This window comes from Cryptotermes secundus, unplaced genomic scaffold, assembly GCF_002891405.2.
Source record: "Cryptotermes secundus unplaced genomic scaffold, Csec_1.0 scaffold285, whole genome shotgun sequence".
In the NCBI taxonomy this organism is placed as follows: domain Eukaryota; kingdom Metazoa; phylum Arthropoda; class Insecta; order Blattodea; family Kalotermitidae; genus Cryptotermes; species Cryptotermes secundus.
In genome coordinates, this window is record NW_019744410.1 from 294,715 (window position 1) to 315,789 (window position 21,075).

At 38.7% G+C, this 21,075-nt stretch overlaps 1 protein-coding gene across 2 annotated transcripts in view; it reads right to left on the reverse strand.

Moving 5' to 3' along the window:
* The window catches only part of LOC111874693 (vacuolar protein sorting-associated protein 11 homolog), a 33,914-nt gene extending 16,321 nt beyond the window's left edge, over nucleotides 1-17,593 (reverse strand). The window contains exons 1-11 of one of the 2 annotated variants that reach the window (XM_023870407.2): nucleotides 17,354-17,593; nucleotides 16,336-16,404; nucleotides 15,038-15,211; nucleotides 11,784-11,982; nucleotides 9,890-10,056; nucleotides 8,154-8,243; nucleotides 6,525-6,682; nucleotides 5,089-5,310; nucleotides 3,102-3,255; nucleotides 800-946; nucleotides 440-628 (exon numbers count right to left, since the gene is read on the reverse strand). In XM_023870407.2, the coding sequence (XP_023726175.1) occupies nucleotides 440-628; nucleotides 800-946; nucleotides 3,102-3,255; nucleotides 5,089-5,310; nucleotides 6,525-6,682; nucleotides 8,154-8,243; nucleotides 9,890-10,056; nucleotides 11,784-11,982; nucleotides 15,038-15,211; nucleotides 16,336-16,404; nucleotides 17,354-17,368 (1,584 nt within the window). In that variant the 5' untranslated portion in view covers nucleotides 17,369-17,593. Of the gene's footprint in view, nucleotides 1-439; nucleotides 629-799; nucleotides 947-3,101; nucleotides 3,256-5,088; nucleotides 5,323-6,524; nucleotides 6,683-8,153; nucleotides 8,244-9,889; nucleotides 10,057-11,783; nucleotides 11,983-15,037; nucleotides 15,212-16,335; nucleotides 16,405-17,353 lie in introns of both variants that reach the window. The other variant, XM_023870406.2, reaches the window with a different exon arrangement.
* Nucleotides 17,594-21,075: the final 3,482 nt, after the last annotated feature.

The window sequence follows — 21,075 nt, forward strand, 5'->3', positions numbered from 1 at the left end:
ACCACAAATCCAACTTGACCAGACCCGGGATCGAACCCTGGCTGCTGCGGTGGGAAGCCAGCGACTAACTGCTTGAGCTATGGCGTGGCCTACAAGGGACTTAGTCTCACCTCACTAGCAATAAAAAAAAAATTCTGCCATGAACGTTCATCCCTTCATCACCAAATCTTTTTATAACTAAATTCATCATCTGAGATAATTAAATAGGGGCTTGAGAGCAAGAATGCACATGAACACACTTAACTGTGCACGCAACACACACATTGACAAACTCATATCCACATCTACACACACACACACACACACAGATGTAATACAATGGAGCTACACAAGTCTCTTTACAATTTCTGAAACTGACCAGAGTAATAGCATTATTTCAGCATAAAGATACACTGCAGAATCAAATATACACTGATTATCCGCACTGTATTTTGCTTACATCTTCAAATTCAAGGCTGCTGATATATTCTAGTGCTTCCCTGTATTTGCCCCGGTCTTCAAGCTGTATTTTGAGATACCAGTCATGCATTCCATGTTTCTTGGCAAGCATCAATGCATCTTCCGATGATGCCTGGCGACATACTTTTATGGCAATTTCCACATCAAAGTCCACCTCACGATCTTTAGTCTGAAAGTTTATCACAAGTCATTACTATTATTACAATGGGAAGCATGGTTGTTGATATGAAAATGGACTACATAAAAACACTAGGCATTACGTCATGTAGGATTTAATTCATGTTTCAATTTTTTATTAAATTTTGTGCCGCTTAAAACTATTTTTACATGCACTGCTCACCATGATGAACTCCTTCAACTTCTCAGTGTTGTTCAACTTGGTGTAACAATTGAGCAGAAGTGTTGTGTGGTCCTCCGTTGCCAGACCTTGCTTGTGTAGCGCTTGTAAGTACATTGTTAGCTTGTCTATGTGCTGTGAGTCTAGAAACTATAATAAAAATATGATCATTTGTTTACTTCCAACTTCATGTTTTCTTAACACTTCTGAAGCAGTCTCCATTATTTTATGACTCAATTTCACATTGTAATGACATGGGGGAACAACACTCAGTTGCCCCTTAAGCACTCTACTGGGACCACTGGGCATTTCCAGTGTTTCTTGGGCTCTTCAACAGACCTGATCACAGCTACAGAAAAAACCTTCAAGACTGAGGATATCTTAATATCCATCGGCTAAGCCAAAGGTCAAGATTGAATTTTAATTTAAATTCATTCTAATATTTACATTTGTTGTTGCAGTTTACACTTCTTCTGATAAAGACTTCAATGCTGAGTTGAAGTACAGGAAAGTGTTTAAATATGGCTATGATTAAATATATAATTTAAGCAGCCTTTCCTAGAAACCAAAATAAATAATAGTGAATGACTGTGAAAGAATATTAATTTATTCTGCTAGATTTGAGGTTCTCACAGCTGTGATTATGAAGAGCAAAATCTTGTTGCTTGCAACGCTGTGTAGTTCAGTAGAAGTCCACTGATGTTTCAGAGGGTTTCAGAGGAACATATCTGCAGAGTTGAAGAGTGAGCCAAGAAAGAAGTAGGAAGCAAGTGGACAGATGATTTTATGCCCTGCTGAAACATTGGTGGACTTCTACCAAACTACACAGCAACCCAAAAGACCACATTGTTAAATTTTTTTATAGCATACTATAAACATTAATGAATGCCAACAGTTGGGCTCCAGGCCTCTTTGTTAGCAAACACACAATTTTACAATACAATAATATATAAAATATGAAGATCCTTCAACCATACTTACTCCTCTTCTAAAATCCTGTCTGTTTACATCTACAGCTTATTTACCATCCTCTTTTTTCCCCAAATATTTTAAACAAAATTTCTCCCATTTTCTTTACTTATCCTTTATTCCTACTACATGTAATCTTTATCATAAGCACCTAATTACCAAAATGTCTCCCTTCATTCTCACACAAATAACTGTGAAAGACCTGATTCAAGTTCAACCTGGAATATGTTGGTAACTTTTGTTTTCAAACACTGAAATCTAGTCTCAGAATCAATTAGGATTGCTCTTTCTGCACATGTAAGGTGGGATTGCCCAGTAGAGAATTACCTAACTAGGGGTGGGAATTGATTCCTGGCTGAAGGAAGGATCTTTCTCCTTGCCACCATAAACTGACTAGCTCTGTGGCCTACTTAGCCTTCCAATCAATGGTCTTTCCACAGAGTGGCCAGAGTGTCGAGCTGATCACCCACCTCCATCCACCTCCCCATACACCTACAAGGCAGGGTCTTTGGGATGATTTACCTTTACATAATTTAATTAAAAGCATTAGGGTCTCCTTTTGGAAGAGAACAATCTTAAGAGTAAAAAGCCATTTACGCAGTTCCCAACACAGGGGACCTATTCAGAGTACAAACATTTACAAACACCAAATATTGAGAAAATCTTTGAGCTGTACAGGTGACAGACAACCATTCTAAGTATGACATTTTTGAACTCATATGTATTTAAATTTTGAGATCAATTTGTTTTTCATGTCACAACACTATCCTTATGTTCTGTATATGTAAAAGTAAAAATGCATATGCTCTAACACATAAACGTTATAAGCTCTACAAAGTTTATATAACATTTAACATTCTGAATAAGATCTAAAATGGGTTTCTGGACATTATCCATCATCCTACTTTTATTTAAAACACATGTTTCGGAGACTGGATTCGGTCTCTTTCTTTATGTGAAACCTACTCAGTTGGGCCCAATTGATAGAGCTTGTCCCTATCTCCAGAAAAATCAAAACCTTAAAAAAAAAAGTCCAGAGATAGGGGCTAGCTCTACCAACCGGGCCCAACTGAGTAGCTTCCACCAAGACAGAGAAAGAATCCTTTTCTGTATCCTTATCCATCCTGTAAGCCTTCACTGAGCCAGTCCAAATTCAAGCTTAGATGCAGAATGGCTCCTGAAGTGCACTACAAATACTATGCCTAATAATAAAGACTACTAAAACAATACAGTACTACTAATACAACTGAAGGTATCATGGCTTAAGTTCAATCCATTTAAAAGATATACTGACAGATTAAGGCTGGAAAAAAACTCTCAATATTAAACGGTATACCTTTCTTATGACATACGAAGGTTCCAGCTTCCCTATTGTCTTGATATATTGTTCTATTGCTGCACTGTGGTCCCCTTTTGTATATAAATGGTCTCCATACTGCCGAAAGATATCAATCAGTCCCTCAGAATCATACTGTTGGCTCTTTGCAATCCTAAAACACAAAGTGAAATCCATTAACATGATATAACAGGGAAAAGAAAGCAAATTGCAGAGCATTCGCCAAGCATCTCTTATGACCAAATAAACTCTGTTCCTTGAAAGATTATCATACTAAGAATTTGGACTTCTTCTGGATCCACAATGTCTTCAGGTCAGTTACTTTAGCTTCCCACATCTCCCTGCAGCTAGACGCCAGCCCCTATGCCGCTTCTTCATTGTTCCAGAAGGTTTCGCTGTGGCTTCTTCCTTAATGCTCTGATGTTCTGATCCAGACTCCATTTTTTCTGGATTTGGCTCAATCTTCTCTGGATTGCTCTCCATCACTTCTTGGCAGGCCATCATCTCCTTTCAACCCTCCTTCGTGTCCCCTATCCAGGCATCCGTCTTCTCTTGCTGTCTGTCCATCTGCGATATGAGAGTCCTTTGAAGGACCCTGAACTTTTCATTATTGTCCTCTATCTGAGAGATAAGTGAAGCCATCTGGGCTTTCATTTCTTCCTTCAGGTGTTCTCAGCCAACTCTTATTTCTTGTTTCCATTCTTCTCTGTTGGTGTCCACCTCTTCGTGCATTGCTTTTGTATTAGTTTCCATCCTGGAATCAATTTTTGCCAGCAGGCGTGCCAACATTTGTTCCATCTCCATAGTAGGGCAGAGTAACTTTTTACTGCTGCCTTCAGTCCAATAATGCGATCAATCTGATCCAGTTACTTCTGACACCAGCTGTCACAGGTAATAGTGACTAAAGACACGGGTTTGGATTGGTGAATCAATTTACTGGATGTTTACTAGTCATAACTACAAATAATTATAACACTCTCAATATTACTGTAATTATAACATATGTAAATTCACACACTATGTCTTCTCAGGCTGACTTCCAATTCCCCTTCAACTACAAACTTCCCATGGCTATGTTCCACCAGCAAATGACTCTCAACTACTCCTAGCTTCTACTACCTTCTCAGTCATTTTGAACCTCTTATAATGCTTCGGCACAGACCCAAAGAAAACATAGTTCTACCGTTACAATACACAGATCACACTGAAAGCACAAGACATATGATCACTACCCAGCCATCTCATTGGCGCACTGACTGCTGCCTAGTAACAAGCTATAACATTCATCCACTGAGACATAGTTTCCACTGTTGCGTGCTGGGATGTGTTTACTGAGCCATGCTTTGATCAAATCTGTTACAGTATGAAGTTAGTGAAAACTGTAGAACAGACTGGAGAAAGAGGAAACAATTGATGCTGCAAATCAATGGCAGTTAAGAGCACATTTCATGGCAGGAAAGCAAAATATCCTGAAACAGAAAAAAGCAAGATATTCTGAATAGGAAAAAGTATCAGACTGTGTCTTTAGTACAAATTGAAAAGTGCCAGTTAAAGATCTCGGCACTGGCAAAAGTACATTGAATTCAAAGTTCCAAGGAAAGCCAGCAACGGATGGTATTCTTTTCCTTAGCATGGAATTATTTGAATATTAGAGGTACAAACAAGTGCCTTTCAGTGTCAGAATGTCAAATCCTGGAAAGTACAGGGCAAAAATAAATGAACAACACATGTTTGAATTTCAAGACACCATGTACTACATAGACTTATATTTGACATGTACACTTCAGTGCCTTAATAAATCCATTAAGTGTATTTATTTTTTCCTAAAAACTTGGGTGCACAACTTATTCAAGGGTGCTGGGTAATCAAGAAAGCGTGGTATTATCCACAGGATGAACTGTGCATCAAGGGACAACGGACACAGCTACTCACTTTGCTGTGGTTGTACATCAGTGAACTGAATTTGATGCTATTGCATTCACTCTACCTTATGGCCACATCATAGAGATTCTTCTTAAACAGCAGTGCCAACTTTGACTGCAAGTCCTTCTCCTGGAGTTGGTACAGCCTTTTGTCTCCCCCTAGCACATAGAAGGACCCCCACTCTGTGAGCACGGCCTGCACCTCACGCATTGGTGCTGAGAAGACAATGAACTTGTTCTGGATGTCCAGGACTGTCACCATGTGCTTCTCCAGATCCCCCCCATTGCTGTAAAGAGAGCTGTATAAATACTAATACATCAGTACTTTTATAAATACTTTGAAAAGTACAAATGAGCCATTTATTTTTTAAGTGGTACAAGTCACCTTATTTCTTTTCTTAAATAATATTGATTTTTGCATTCCAATCTACTCAAAAATCTTGGTAAATGTTATGACTGTGATCCTTGTATTTTTGTGATCTTAAATAGTCTTGCTTCTTCAGTTAATTCATTTATGGAATATTAATAAAAAGTGTGTTCTCTTTCATGTGTACGATTCACACAACTTTCAAAATAAATGCCTCATATAGCAAACCAGAGAGATCCTAAACTTCTGGGCTCTTTTATAGAAAATGTTTACGCACTGCTAACACATTATTCCATTGTATATAACTGTATTTTTATGGTCTCAGATTATATTTTGAAAGGGGTATATATTTTCAAATACAGTATTATCACTGCATATGTATGCTCAGATCATTTGACCATTAACCTCTACCTAAATCCAGTCAGTTTAATTAGAAACAAATACTGATTTAAAAATCACAATTAACCTACTAATCTGCACTTAATTTAAAGTTCTCTGTGTATGGAAAAGATACAGGTGGCCATTAGTAATTTGGTTTATGTGGCACACCTGAAATTGTGTGTTGGCAAAGTGATGATCTTCCTAGTAAAAATATCAGATTCAGTATTTATTTTTCCAAAATAACATAATATTGGCAAAAAAAGTAGATGGAGTATTGTGAAATCTATACAGGCATTTGTCTGTGGAAGAAAATATGATACTGAAATGTGTCAAAATAATATTTGGTCTCAGTCTTTAATAAAGATAGTATGACATATAACATCAGAGTTCCCAACATGATGGCACATAACAGGATACATTAAAGAAATCCAACTGCAACTGAAATATTGCTAAAAACAGAAGTATAACACTCCTTATGCCAAACAACTTACAGTCATTAACATTCAAAACTAAGATCAACATCTTTTATCATACTCAATCCCAGGTTTTGGTACCAACTGAACCAGAATTAGCTTATTTGGTGTGGCTCCCGAACATCGCCATTCCTAACCCAAGCAGAGTCAGTACACCATTAAAAATGAAAATAAGGTAATCACTGGGAAGTTCAATTATAAGATTTCTTCAAATGTGTATGGAAATGACCAAGGGTCTGATGCTGTCCAAACAATTTTTTTACCGTTGTATGGCGCTTACTTTGTTGATGTGGCTGAGACAGTAGCAGTAGCACGAGTGACAGTCTTGGTGTCTTTAGCAACAATAACGAGATAATTTCGGAACCACTGCAGCATTATTTTCTCTCCCTCCACAGCATAGCATGGTCCTCGGCCATCTGGAGTATAACAGTACACTGCCTGGAACAATGTCAAATGACGTTGAGTAGTTACTGCCACAAATAACACAAGGGAAAACGAGTGGAACTACCAAGCCAGACATGGAAGGACATCAAATGTTAAACACCTCAGCACATAGGGATATGGCCATGCATGCTGTCCACCATAGGGGTATATTTCAATTAGCAAACACCTTCAAGTTCAGATATTGTTATTATTCAATGAGATGACAGGGCCGAACATCGTGAACTGAAATTACAGCATTCTGGAGCAGGAGTAAGTAAAGTAAAGTAAAGTAAAGGTAAATCTATCCCTGTACTCGGCTGTGAAGGCCCATAGGCTTGTGAGACAATGAGGGTCCCACATTATCTAAAAGATGGCGGTAAGGTTGTCAGCGTTATGTGCCGGCCGCGCTTTACACACCAGGAAAATTATTTAATTAATTCCTGGTACTCATTTCTGTTAGAGGCTGAGTCAACCCCAGGGCCATAGTGAAGCGGGAAGGATTAGGTCAATTGAAAAAATCCAGTGACCTCATCAGGACTTGAACGTACGACCTTACGGCTTGTAGCATAGCCCTTCAAACAACTACACTACTGCGTGCCTCCTCTGGAGCAGGAGTATACTGATTATGTAGCAAGAAGTTCTGAGGACAACTAATCACCTACTTTCCTTTGATACAACATGGACTGCACAGAAAAAGATGAATCCAACAATTCTTCTATTTCTGACCGCCTCTGTGGTCTAGTGGTCAGAGTTCCTGGCTACAGATCCAGAGGTCCAGGTTCGATTCCCGGCACTGCCAGATTTTCTGAGAAGTAGTGGGTCTGGAACAGGGTCCACTCAGCCTTGTGAGGATAATTAAGTAGTTATTTCAAGGAAATAGCGGCTCCAGTTTAGAAAACCTAAATTAATGCCCATGGGATTCATTGCACTGACCATGTGACACCATCTATCTGCTAAAGTTGGCAATAACTTCGCCAACAAGTGGCAGTTGCTCATTTGGTATAGTTCGCTTGTGGACTAAAACCATGGAGTTTACTTTTTTAATATTCATTGCCACAGTAATTTTTACTGAGCCATTGCCTAGCAACAATAGGATACATATATAGACACAAAGACTGCTGACAGAGATATATGAAATGTACTGTTGAGATGGGTTCAGGTGCCATGATATAGATACCAACTTTCCATAAAGATAGGTTCAGGCATTCAAGTTTATAGGAGGGGACATAACGACACAAAGTTAGCATGGTGATCTCATAAGCCTACTCTTACTTTTAAAAACAACAGAAGTAGGTTAAAAAGTGAGTTGGTCTGTCAGCAGCAGTCAGGTACTAAAACAGACATCAGCAAAAAGAGACAGCTAGCAGTACTACTTAAATAGTTACAGTATGTGTGACAATTGATTTAACAATGTTAGACTTTTCAGTTTATTTTGTAGTAGTATCTGCCAATGATTCATGCAACAATGAATCAATACACCACTCACATCATTCCTCCCAATCATGAAATGGCTCTCCTGCACTGATTCAGCCAGCACTGAGCAACGTCTCATGCAACCCATTCCATCCAAGTGAATCTACAAGCAAAAGCAAATTTTGAATTTGCAGCCAATGGTGACAAAGCACGTCACATCAATATTCAGTACCAAGTGTAGGACCTTCTAAATGTATATTAAGAATTCAGACAAATGAGTAACAGGTGCTCATATAGGTATACTTTAATGAACTGTAACATAATCATATATTAAAATGTACACAACATTTATTAATACTTTAAGTTTTATGACTTTAGGGGTAAAAGTAGGGAATAGGGTGCTGAGTCTGAATATTAGACAACTGACCTGACTCTATGCCTATGAATATTTCTAGAAAATTAAAGTAAATACAAACCTACAGTAAACTAACATCATCTGACATTTTCATGGAATCACGGTTCATAGTGTCACTGTGACACAACCAACTGTGCTTTAACCAACTTTTAATATATTTTTTTTAATTTGTTGAACATTTAATTACACGATCATAAGACTAGGCCACACTTCATTTATTTATTTAGGAAACCATATATTACACTCACGTTTACACGAACAGACTACTAAATGAATTGCAATCTTATTAAAACCTTTACAAGTTTTCGTTATTTTCTTGACAATCATATTTTGAATATTAAATCTATACAAAAATGCATATTATAAAGATTCTGCTCAATCATTATATTCACTGATTTAATTTAAACAATTATTTTATTTAGAGTTTATGATGTGATAAGCAGGCTTAATTCTATTTTCAACTATAATGGCAGGTCTGAAGGCTGGAGGGATTCGCTATTTGTACTAGAGTTCTTAACATAAAATTTAATTAATGGCACTCCTGAGACTACATCACAGATGTACAAAACAGTACCACAAAAAGTGTAGACTGTGCTATTCATTTTGCTCCATAAAGGACATCTGAATTTGTAAGTTAGGTAAAGATGTCCTTGTGCTTAATTAATTAAGTACTATACCATGAAGACATTGGGGGGAGGGATGTATAGAGCCACGTTTTCTTGACCTCAGCACTGGTTGGAGGTGAGTGGTCACCTTCACACACACTGGCCACTTAACACCCAGGAAAAGAGCCCCTGGTACCCATTTGATAGGAGGCAGGATGGGCCCCAGAACCAGTCTGGATGCTTCAGAGAACAGAAAAATCTTGCCCCTGCCTGGAATTGAACCCTTGACATCTATAGTTCTTTTGGCTTATTTTGGACTTCACCCATCGTCCGGTATATAAAAGACAAAAAACCACGACGTTTTGGAGACTGGATCTGTTTCCGTCTTCGGGTGGATAGGGAAGGTTTAATCTACTCATTTGGGCCCCTTAGAAAGAGCTAGTCTCAATCACGGGACCAGTGATTGAGACTAGCTCTTTCTAAGGGGCCCAAATGAGTAGATTAAACCTTCCCTATCCACCCGAAGACGGAGACAGATCCAGTCTCCGAAACGTCGTGGTTTTTTGTCTTTTATATACCGGACGATGGGTGAAGTCCAAAATAAGCCAAAAGAAGTACAGTATACACCATCGTCAGAATCCTTTCAAGTCTACCTTGACATCTAGCCCATAACTCATTGGTATACTAAGCTATCCTGACCCCTCCTGAACTTGTAAGAGAATTATATGTGCCATTCTGATTAATATTAATCCTATCTCCAAGTTAAGTCTATTTTGTTATATACAGTACCTTCTGTTCTTTATCTTTCATAGTGATATTATACAAATACACATTGTTCATTGTTGCTACAAATAAATATGTCAGCTTTGCTGTTGTTCGGAAAGCCAGTCCTGTGATAGAGGAGTTTCCATCTTTCAATACTTTCTGCTTATTGGTACGTTCTCTTGTAACATCACCTTAAAATAAACACACATCTTACATTAACATTTAATTTCTTACACTCCTATGTGAGATAAACACATGAAATCACATGAGTGAATTTTAAATATACGCTAATATTAAGACATTTTCCTGCACCTAAGCACAACTGGAAAGTGTACACAGGTAATGAAGAGAGGTGTGTAGCCAGTATCATGGGCAGGCCTGGAGGGCAAATACTCAAGTATTGTTATGATTTCTGCTCTTGGGACCAAATATTATTTGGATATGAGGCTGGGTGGCCCTCACAGCCTTCTGGACATGGAGGCAAAAAGAAAAATTTACTCCCTTGCCAGAAACAGAAACTCAGTTGTACCAACCTATATACTATCTATAAGCACTGTCATCTCTTAAACATCTATTAATTCCACAATCCTCTAGGATGGCTCCATCCCTAGTTCTGTTTTTGTTTCCTTAAGATATGCTGTACCCATTCTTTCTCTCAACTCCATGTTTCTACTTCAGCACTGCACATTAATTTCGGTTTCAAGTACAGTGTGTCCACAAACTCCCTTTGGGGTTTTGAAAAATTGTGGCGCATAAATAAATTGAGCTAGCCACATGTGGTTTGTGGCAGATCATAGTGAAACTCTGGAAGTTTTTTACTGACCTCAGTAGACCTTGATGTGTGCTCCCTTGGTAGCACAGAGAACATCCAGACGATACTCAAGCTCTTGCCATGTTCTGTGGAGCATGTCCACTGGAATAGTCGAGATCACATTCCTGATATGGGTCTTCAGGTCATCAAGTCCGTTAACTGGTGTTTGGAACATGCTGCTCTTGACATAACCCCACGGGAAAAATCCAGTGGTGTTATGTCTGGTGAATGTGGAGGCCAAGGCATTGGACTGTCTCTGCCAATCCACCTTCCTGAAATGTCCTGTCTAGGAACACGCATACCTGCAGACGCCAATAAGGTGGAGCACTATCTTGTTGCAGAAAGATGTATGGCTGTAAGTGCTCAATTTGTGGTACTGCACAGTAGCAGCATGTCCAGTTAAGTGTTCATGTTGATTGTCTGCTCTTGATTCAAGGATTCTTTCCACACGTTCATCGCTTACACCTGGTCTGCCGCGTGTCTTGCGATCATGGAAATTTCTAGGAAATGCCGTTGCCAGTCTCTTAATGCTTGGCACTTGGAGGTTACTTACTGAACTGCGTGCGGTAATTCCGTTGAGTCTGGGTGACTGATTTCATCTAAAAAGCCATCCCATGCAATGCGAGCATTCCTGCATAGTCGCCATTTCACAAACAACTGACTGAGATTTATTGTAGAAAAAAATACTGTAAATATAAAAAAGGCCTAGGCAATGCCCAGCCACCTAAAAGTGACTGAGAAACGTAAAGATGGCCACTTATGCCATCTGTTGGTGACATAACAAGGCACAGCTCCAACTACGAACCAAGGTTGTGATAACGTGGGCTGGTCTGGCCTATAACACAGTGATGAACAGAGATAGAAGGGTTCAGTATATTAGTGGTATTATAATTGGAGAAAAACTTTCCTCATGTCATTTTGTCTGCCCCATATCTCATCGAAATGAACCCAGGCCCTAAGCAGAGACACCAGTTTCTAATAGCCTAAGCTATGGTATGACCTTACTTGCCATTAATCTTACACAATCGTTTACACATACAGGAACTTTCCTCAGATCCATGCAGAAGCCTTTTATATCCTCTTATTATTAAATGTCATATGACTCACCTCTGTACAGCAGAATGGAGCCATCACTAAACCCCACAGCCATGAGGTTCAGGTTATCATACACAGACAGAGCTGTGGCAGGAATTGGTTTGTTGTTTGGAATGGCACGGGAGATGCGCAAACATACTGGGTGACCCTGTTTGTCCAGCCTGTCCAAGTTCCAAACCTTGATAACAGGATTTACCCCAGGTTCATCTTCCTGTGAGAATTTTGTATACAAACATTAACATACAACAGCAGAGCAAAATATTAAGACACTTTATGGATGAACGGTGTTCATGCCCAAGGTTACATATTTTTATTACTGTTAAGACAAAGGCACACCAACGAAATTGGCAACCGAAAGACAACCTCAATTTCTGAGAACTGTTATTAGCCTGAATTGAACACATGTTATTGAATGGAGCAGTGTAAACAGGAAACAGCAGCACAACTCACGGAAAGACTGAGAAACTCAACTTCCAGGCAACGGAGCATGCAAACTGTCTCAGAATTGTGTTACGATGTGGTTTCCTAGTGTCAGCTGTTCTATAATGTGCCATCAGTGATTCATTTGTTTCTTACAATGGCACAAAAGGTTTATGAAGCTGCTAATTTTGTTTTCGTGCAGTTAACTGAGCAAGAGCCTGGTATATATGACAAATGTCACCCAGACTATGCTAGGCAAGATAAAATAGATTTGGCTTGGGAAAGAATTTCTCATGAGATGAAGGAGTCTGGATCCAGGTTAAGTTCTTTAGAAACAATATAAGCGCCTCAGTGTAAATTGTAACAGAACAGATGTACCCATTGTTTTCTTTTCTTAATATTGTATTTAAGCATCCTATTGCATCAGTATATCATTTATTTCGCATATATTTCCATCTTAAATGCAACTTATTATATACTGACCCTTCTTCCACATTACATGGTTTGGGTGTATACGGCCATCATCAGGTGTCTTCTATCTTGATAAAATTGTTGCACTGTACGTCAAAATTTCCTATCATGTATGAACGTAATATTTCCTGATTAAAATAAATTGACCTTAATTAAAACAAATTAATCAACATCCCAATATTTTCTTTATGGCCGTCATCTACTCTTCTCACACCATCTCAAACAGTCCCATCTCAACCACCACAATATTATGACATGATCAGTATTATTATCTTTCATTGCAGAAGGTGAGTGCACAAAATTAAAAAAAATATAATCATGCATTACATCAGATGAACATACCCACTTAAAATCGCTTAAGATGATGTGAGCACCTAATCAAGCATACGCTTCTTCAGGGTGTGGTTGCTAATCTGGAAACCAGTTGCCTGCTTGAAATCGGCAACAATTCTTGGAATTTGCAGTTGTGTTGCGGTTGCCAGTTTCCTTGGTGAGCCCTCACCCTTACAGTTTGGAAAATAACAGCTAGCAAGGAGGCAATACACTCTAGCATGAACACAACATAACTCAGTGACACGCCTATTCCATTTTTAATGGACACATGTATTGTCTACAAAAAGTGTACTAAAAACAGAAACTCTCAAAGCACTGTATGAACAATATTATTATTCACCTCCTCTAACAACTCACTAAGGAGGGAAAGAGTCGAGGAAGTTTCCAGCATGACAAAGCAGTAGCAGACACCACAAAAAAATTATTCAATCATAATATTGTATCATAGCATCCTGTTGCATGTCACTTATTTATTCCTGTTAGTTATTAGCCGTCTCACATGGAACCATCTTTTTAAAACCTTTAGAAGCTTAAAATGTTAGAATCTCTCCTACATCACTGGTGTATGCACACTGCATGTTTCAACCCCTGCTATGGCTGAAGAAGCTGCTGTGCTTCTGCCCATAAGTTCAATTTTTGTGGAATGCCCTTATCTATGTGCTCTTGTGTCCTATGGTAATGGGTAGTTCCTCTTATTGTGTCACATGTCCCTATTATGAATTAACTGCTGTATTCAACAAACAAATATTTAATAAAAGTCAATGGCTTGCATTTTCCTTTATTTGAACATATTGGTATTTCTCTCAGGAAACTTAAAGCAGAATTGTACAGAAATGAAAGATAATATCTGTAGCCTCAGAAAAAGAAATGCAGAAAGAACTAACTAACTAACCAACCAACTAACTTCATGGAGCTGAACCTTTCTTGAGTAGCTGCCAGTTGTGCAGCTATTCAAGACCATGAAACTTACATAAAATGTACCTTCTTTTTTGTCATGGAAATCACAGAAAATTCCAAGACACTGTCATAAAATATCTTGTATTACTGGGAAATGTGCAAGAATGTTGCAGAACACTGCCTTCTGTGCAGGCTATACAGCATCAATGATAGAATGACAAACCAATGTGGAACAGTCAGTGGAATGAGAACTGGAAGAGGAAACCAAAGTACCTGAAGAAAACTTGCCTCAGTGCCCCTCTGTTCACCACAAGCCCCAAAAGAAAGTACCTGATGATAGTCACAGCGTTAATTGAAACATGTCATTCTAACAATGATAAAAAGTTAATAATGTGTAAAAAACCATGCAGCCTCTGAATACTAACAGAAAGTTGCATCATAAAAATGACTGAAATGATAATACCAATATATGTAAGTTATTCTTAACAACATATTTGATCTAACTATCTCTAGGGAACTGAGTCCTTAAAACCCTAACAGTTACTAACCTGGTCAAGAAATTCCCCATTTTTATGAAACCCAAAGGTTCATTAATGTGTTCACAAGGGCCAAATATATTCAAATACCTAGATAATCTATTTCCATGACCTAGGTACATAGCATATTGGTCAGGAAATGAGGTGCCTACAAACAAAATTTTAAAACATGGACAAATCCTCATTCAATAGCTGCGCAAGAGTGTGTTTCCTTTCTGAATGGCTTATGCACAGTCCGGTATTTCCCAAGCTGAAGCACCAACGAAATGAACCTTTGCAATCAACCACTCTGTAGATACGATATATAGGTCATTGTTCACAAGCCAATTAAGGTGTTTAAATGGAAATGTGTTGCAAAATATACAAGGTCTGGCAGCTATGATTTTGTGACTTCAGAAATTCCACCAGAAAATGTGTAAAACTAATGCTATGAATATAGACTGAGTTTATAGATAAATCATATCCCAATATACATAAATCCTTTTTATTAAACATGGATAAAGGAAATGTTGTTTGAATGTCTAATTTCTCACAAGCGACTAAAGACCAACACATACTTGACCAACATATTTTCTTTACTATATAATCCTAATGTCATTGAGTACTTACCCCAACAGTAACAAGTATAGCTATGTGGTGCAGCTGTTCTGCTAGTATCACATTCAACTCATACGCCCGAAATGTTGTGACTTGAAACGAACGACTGACAAGGTGAATATTTCCCTCTGAATCTCCGAAAACAAGATGACCATGCCCACTTGTAGCAACACTGACCTTTGCATCCTGAAAGATATATTATGGCAATAAGTTACGTGACTTACATAAGTGGCCTCCGTAGTCTAGAGGTAACGTTCCCACCTCATGACTCGTAGTACGCGGGTTCAAATACCCGGCGGAGGTCATCGAATTTTTAAGGGCGGAAAAATTCAGGGAACAAGTCCTCCGGGAGGGACTTTAAGCCGTGGGTCCCGTGTCGTAGCTTTACGGCACGTAAAAGAACCTTATATCTCCAAAGGAGGTCACTGAGCCAAATTATGGACGTTTCCCGCCCAACAACAGTCTCTAATACCTCCGGTAGATGGGGGAAGCATTATAGATACCTCTCAGCTAGTAGAGCCGGTCTTGCTGGCTGGGTGGGACTGATGGTAAGCACCAGTACCGGTAGGATATAGAGACTGGTAGAAATCATAGAGGGAAGCACAATGGACCAATACAGGTCTAAGTGCATGGGGAAACCCACCCTCTCCAATAACTAGCTAACTAACTATGTGACTTACATACTCCATTCACTTCTTGGTTCAATACTAACTTCAAGCACATTACACAACAGTTAACAGCAAACACAAAGATAAAGAGTTTGACTGCATTTCACAGGATCTTCACAACACAGTGATTGATTACTTATGGCTGATCTACTCATGTGACACTCTGATGTAGCTATGCTACAAACCAATATTTTGTAATTGCAATAGTGCATTAAAACAAATACTTCTCTTGTACTTGAGAAAGCTATTATATCTACAACAGACAAGCATCTAAACACTGTCTTCTGGGATGTAAAGTCAAACACCTAAATCCAGTAGAAGTCCACTGACACTTCATGAAAGCATCGTGGCTCCATCTTCAGAGTCTGAGAATAAGGCAAAGAATGAACAGGCAAGAAGTGGGTGAAATGCTAGACTAGATAGCATTACATCCCAGAAGATTGCACTCTTCACAGTCACTGCTGTGAAAATCTTATATTCAAGAAATAAAAACTATGGTCAAAGTTTAGATTAAATTAGGGTGGGGTAGGTTGGTTTATTATTTCTCTGGAAATCTGACAGCAAATGTAATAATATGGTCGGGTTAGTTCTAAACAGCCACATGTAAATGGTCACTGTATTGTAAAATTGTTTCCAACTTACTTTAAGTGTTTCAGCAATTTTCCCAGAGTCCACATCTTTGTTCAGCTCAAAGAAATTAAAACGCCTCCACTACACAAAGAAAACAACAAGTTACACTTAAACATGGTTCTTGAAGATATAAACTTATTCTCTCAGGAATTTATATGTAAATAGTTGAATTATGTTGCATTATCACAAATGTTTCATTTATCTCAGGTAACTATGTCATCACACACTTCATTCTGCCATTTGTTATAATGTTTAATGCAGATTTAAAAAAATAACAACCTTGCTTAATTATTTAAGGAAGTATTTACAGAATTTCTTCCAAGACTAACAGAAGAACACTTCACTTACCATCATAATTTTTCAAAACTGCATTAAAATAGTTACATATATTTTTGCACATTATTATTTATCAATTATAAATGTCTGCACAGTTCTGTGTCCCATGCTTGCGCTGCAAGCCTTAAATAATGCATTAGCACTGGGCATTACAAATGAGGTAAATATAGGATATTGCTATTCATGACTACTTGATATTCTTCTAGAACAACAATGCACATATACTGTGGAAGAGAGACTACTGCAAAAAAAAATCTGTAAGAAAAGAGTTGACACTATAAACTTACCTGCATCAGTCGAACAAAATAATACAGAAGAAAAGGATATCATAAGGCATCTAAGTTTGATTTGGAATGGAGTACTGACCATACAGCACTCACACTACCTGATGCCTTGAAATGATCATAAGGATTTCCAAATACAATGGCACAAATCATATAGTGTGAATTTTACGTTTCCAATTTTCACTCTATCAATATTAGCCTTTTAATATTAAAAATGCTGAATTCCAATTGTATAGGAACATTTCCAAAATACAGACATATCATAAGAACGAATAATCCAGACAACCAAAGTCAGTGCCTATGCATCATGAAATGAGGGGTTAGAGGGGCGTGTATACGTTTAGAAACAGTTGTATGACTACTTTCTCGTTCTGGTCGCTTTATATTTATCAATATAATAAAATACTTACCTCCAGAAATGTCATACTCTCTTACAGGATTCTTTGCAAATTGTTGGTTAGAATTCCAATTACAATTAAACTATGCATGGAATAAAACACGGGACAAATTGTGTGAGATTATTTGTGATTCTAATAATTAAATTACAAATATGTTCTGACAATTTAAATAGTCTCTATTGACGTTCAACACTGGACACATTTTATCATTGACAATCAGCTGTAATAACTACATAACTACTCCAACATCGCTTTCGGCCATATTACGCTCATGGAAGCCAACTGTCGTAGTAAAATTAAATATACCTTACTCGAAACCACGGATCACTTTGACGTTATTATGGGAACGAATTTCACATCAGTGCGGTCACTTCAAAATAACACATACATTGTAAGAATCTTAAGTCGAAATAAACGCTTTAAAGGTCTAAAAACACCACTTACACAATGGGTTTGAATGTGACAAGTTATTCACCAACTTCCCATCGCTGCAATCCTTACTCGAGCCCAGGTCTGGGCATGTGACATTTGTGGTGGACAAGTGTCACTAGTGGTTTTTTCTCCGAGTACTTCGGTTTCCACAGTCAATTCTCATTCCACCGACTGCCACACATTCATAATCATCCAGCCAACGACGCTACTGAGCATCCATACCGACATCATCGTTAAATAACCCACTTAAAATAGTACCACTAGTGGCAAAAGTATATTTCAGGAGTTGACAAAAAAGGAACTTTTCTTTCTTTCTTAATCTGCTCCTCTTATACCTTTATGGTGTCGAGGTAAGCAAATTTTAGTTTCTCTTAATTTAAGACATTTTTTATGACTCCTTGGAAGGCGGATCGGCCAAGACCGCTACCTAACACAAACAGAATAAACACAAACAAAAGCATTCATGCCTTAAGTGGGATTCGAACCCACGATCCCAGAGTCCGAGCAAGCGAAGACAGTTCATGCCTTAGATCGCGCGGCCAGATGAAAACAGAACCGCATTTATATGATCTCAATTTCTCAGGGCGGTAGTTATGAAGAATTTTGTCTTCTGGGATATAACTCTTCAGAACCACATTTAACTTTACTTTGCGCAATCCAAAAATTAATAGCCCAATATAAATCACCATCTAACCTCATCTGGCTTATTTCCTGTGTTAATAATTCCACAAGTCTCGGTCTCATGAGATCATCCTCAGGGGCATACAGATTAAGATGTAAGAGGAGTTGGGTTTTCGGACTTTATCCATCGTCCTGATTTTTTAAGATAACTGAAAAAAAAACAGGACGATGGATAAAGTCCGAAACCCTAATAACTCTGTGTGTTATACACCATCGTCAGTATCCTATAGTAACTACATGTAAGAGGAAGTTTCTCTTAGGCTTTTCACCTCTAGTAACTTTCTTTCGTGCCATTATGAATGGGCATTATTAAATATAATATAAAAATAACCCAAATAAATAAAACGCTTAAAAATAGACTGATTTTGCGAGATGCTCACTGAACCATTCACGGGAGAACTGGCCGAGCAAGTCTACGTGCGACCAAGCAGAGAAGGCGACCATGTGACAACCACGTGAATCTTTGACTTTCGGTTTTTTGTTCGAGTTTCAAAACTTGATTTTCCTCAAATCGTTCGAAGTTCGAGGGTCCATGGAAACTTCAAATATGCAATACATAATTCTGATCGGCAAGGGCCATATGACAACGTATATATTATATCTGGTATTCCTAATTAAATAAAAAAAGAAATGACGTAGACATATATGAGGAGTTATACATACAACCAAAATTAATTCACACTGTATTGGCAGAAATAATAACGTAACATTATTTGATCTGTATTCCATACTGTTTCAATTATAATAATAGCACACGTGACTAGATTCCCATACGAGCCAGCAAGGAAGTTGAAATCAATATCTCTACCCCTCATCCCAGAATGCAAGAAGAGACCAAACTAAAGAAGAAAGGTATATATACCAGATATTAATAATATTATACAATTTTTAATTAGCGAAAGTGGACATAATTGGTTTAAACATAAATTTGTAACCAAACTTTCGGACTTCCACCTTTGAAAAACTTCCAATACTTTTGTCGGTACGAAGTTAAAATTAAGAAAAATGGCCCGAAGGGGTCCAAATTTTTACGAAAAGTGTCACAAGTCATTAAGCTAAGTCTGAGTGCAGACCTCGTACCGGTACTTCAATGTAATGGAGGGATGGCTTGATCGAGACTGGAGCTTACCAGTTTCCATGATAACCTTCTGCCCTGCTGACCTCCAACCTGGGTCATTCTAGAAAACCGGATCACTCCAGTTACAGCTTGTATGAAGGGTTCAAATCAGCTTGCTGTCACCCTACCACATCATGATACTACAGGGAGCCAAATAAAACTATGAAACTCATTTGCACTAATCTGTCTTAAGGTCCTCAAAATAGTGCTTTTGGTTGAGATTGAAGGAGCAACCGTCTTTGACATCCAGACAAGCCAGCCGTGGCTGAACACAGCGTCGACTTGGGACACCGCATTCAGCTTCGCTACCAAGACCTAATACGTGGATAGCATCATTAGGGAGGCCTTTGAGATTGAACTCTATCCCAACAATATGAACAGAAAGGTGGGGGTTTGTCTTAGCAAGCCATGAAAGCCTCTAATCCGCTCCCTCAAGAAACCTCTGGAACATGACGCCGGATCTACAGGACTACGCAGGTCGATGCACGGCCGGCAGCTTAGTCCCTAGGCTGTTGGTTCAATGCTCTCCCGAAAACCCTGCCTTTCCCCCTCGACACTATCCTTTACCTGCTACCTGCTGACCCATCGCCACAGACCTTTCCCCACTGCTCTATAGTGATTTCCCATGTGGACCCCTCCCCTCCCTTCTTGTTATTATACAGGATATTTCACGACTTTAGGGCATAACTGCAGGAGGTGATTTCCTAGGTATTTGTGATCAAAAAAGTTCATATAAACATGTGTCCGATTTTGGACGGTTACGGAGTTAGGACCGTTTTTTAATTCCCGTATATGCCCTCATGTGAACCGCGTCTGTCAGCTGGCCGGTCGCTATTTTTAGCCAACTACAGACAGAGCGCTCTCGTTATCTCGACACTTGAGATGTACCTATGGCGGGGATGGTTGGTATGTACGGCGCGGTTCACAACCGAGCGGCAACCTGTGTTGCGGCCGGCGGTGGCATTTTCGAAAATCAGCTTTAAGCACCAATAAATTCAAATTAAAGGTAATTTCACGAAGTTAACTTTACATTCATACTTTGAATGTATCATGTATTATGCTGGTTTATTATTTTGTTCCGTTTACTGTCAGTAATCGTTACCTTCTATTCTGAGTTTAAGACACACACATACCTGATTCCTTCATCTCATTAAATTCCCCCCCCCCCCAAGCCAAATCTACGTACTTTGTCCCGCCTTGCACAGTCTGGACAGCGTTTGTCATATTAGCCAGGCTCTTGCTCAGTTAACTACACAAGAACAAATTAGCAGCTTCATCAACTACTCGTGCGGCCTTACAAACAACTGAATCAGTGTAGTGCGTTATAAAACAGCTGATTACTAGGAATCCACCCGGCAATTCAGTCGAACTCAATCGTGTGAAGACTGACATGCTCCGTTGCCTGGAAATTGAGTTTCTCAGTCTCCCCGTGAGTTGCGTTGCCGTTTCCTCAATTTGCGCTGCCCCATTTACTAACACGTGTTGGGCCGCGCCATAGCTCAAG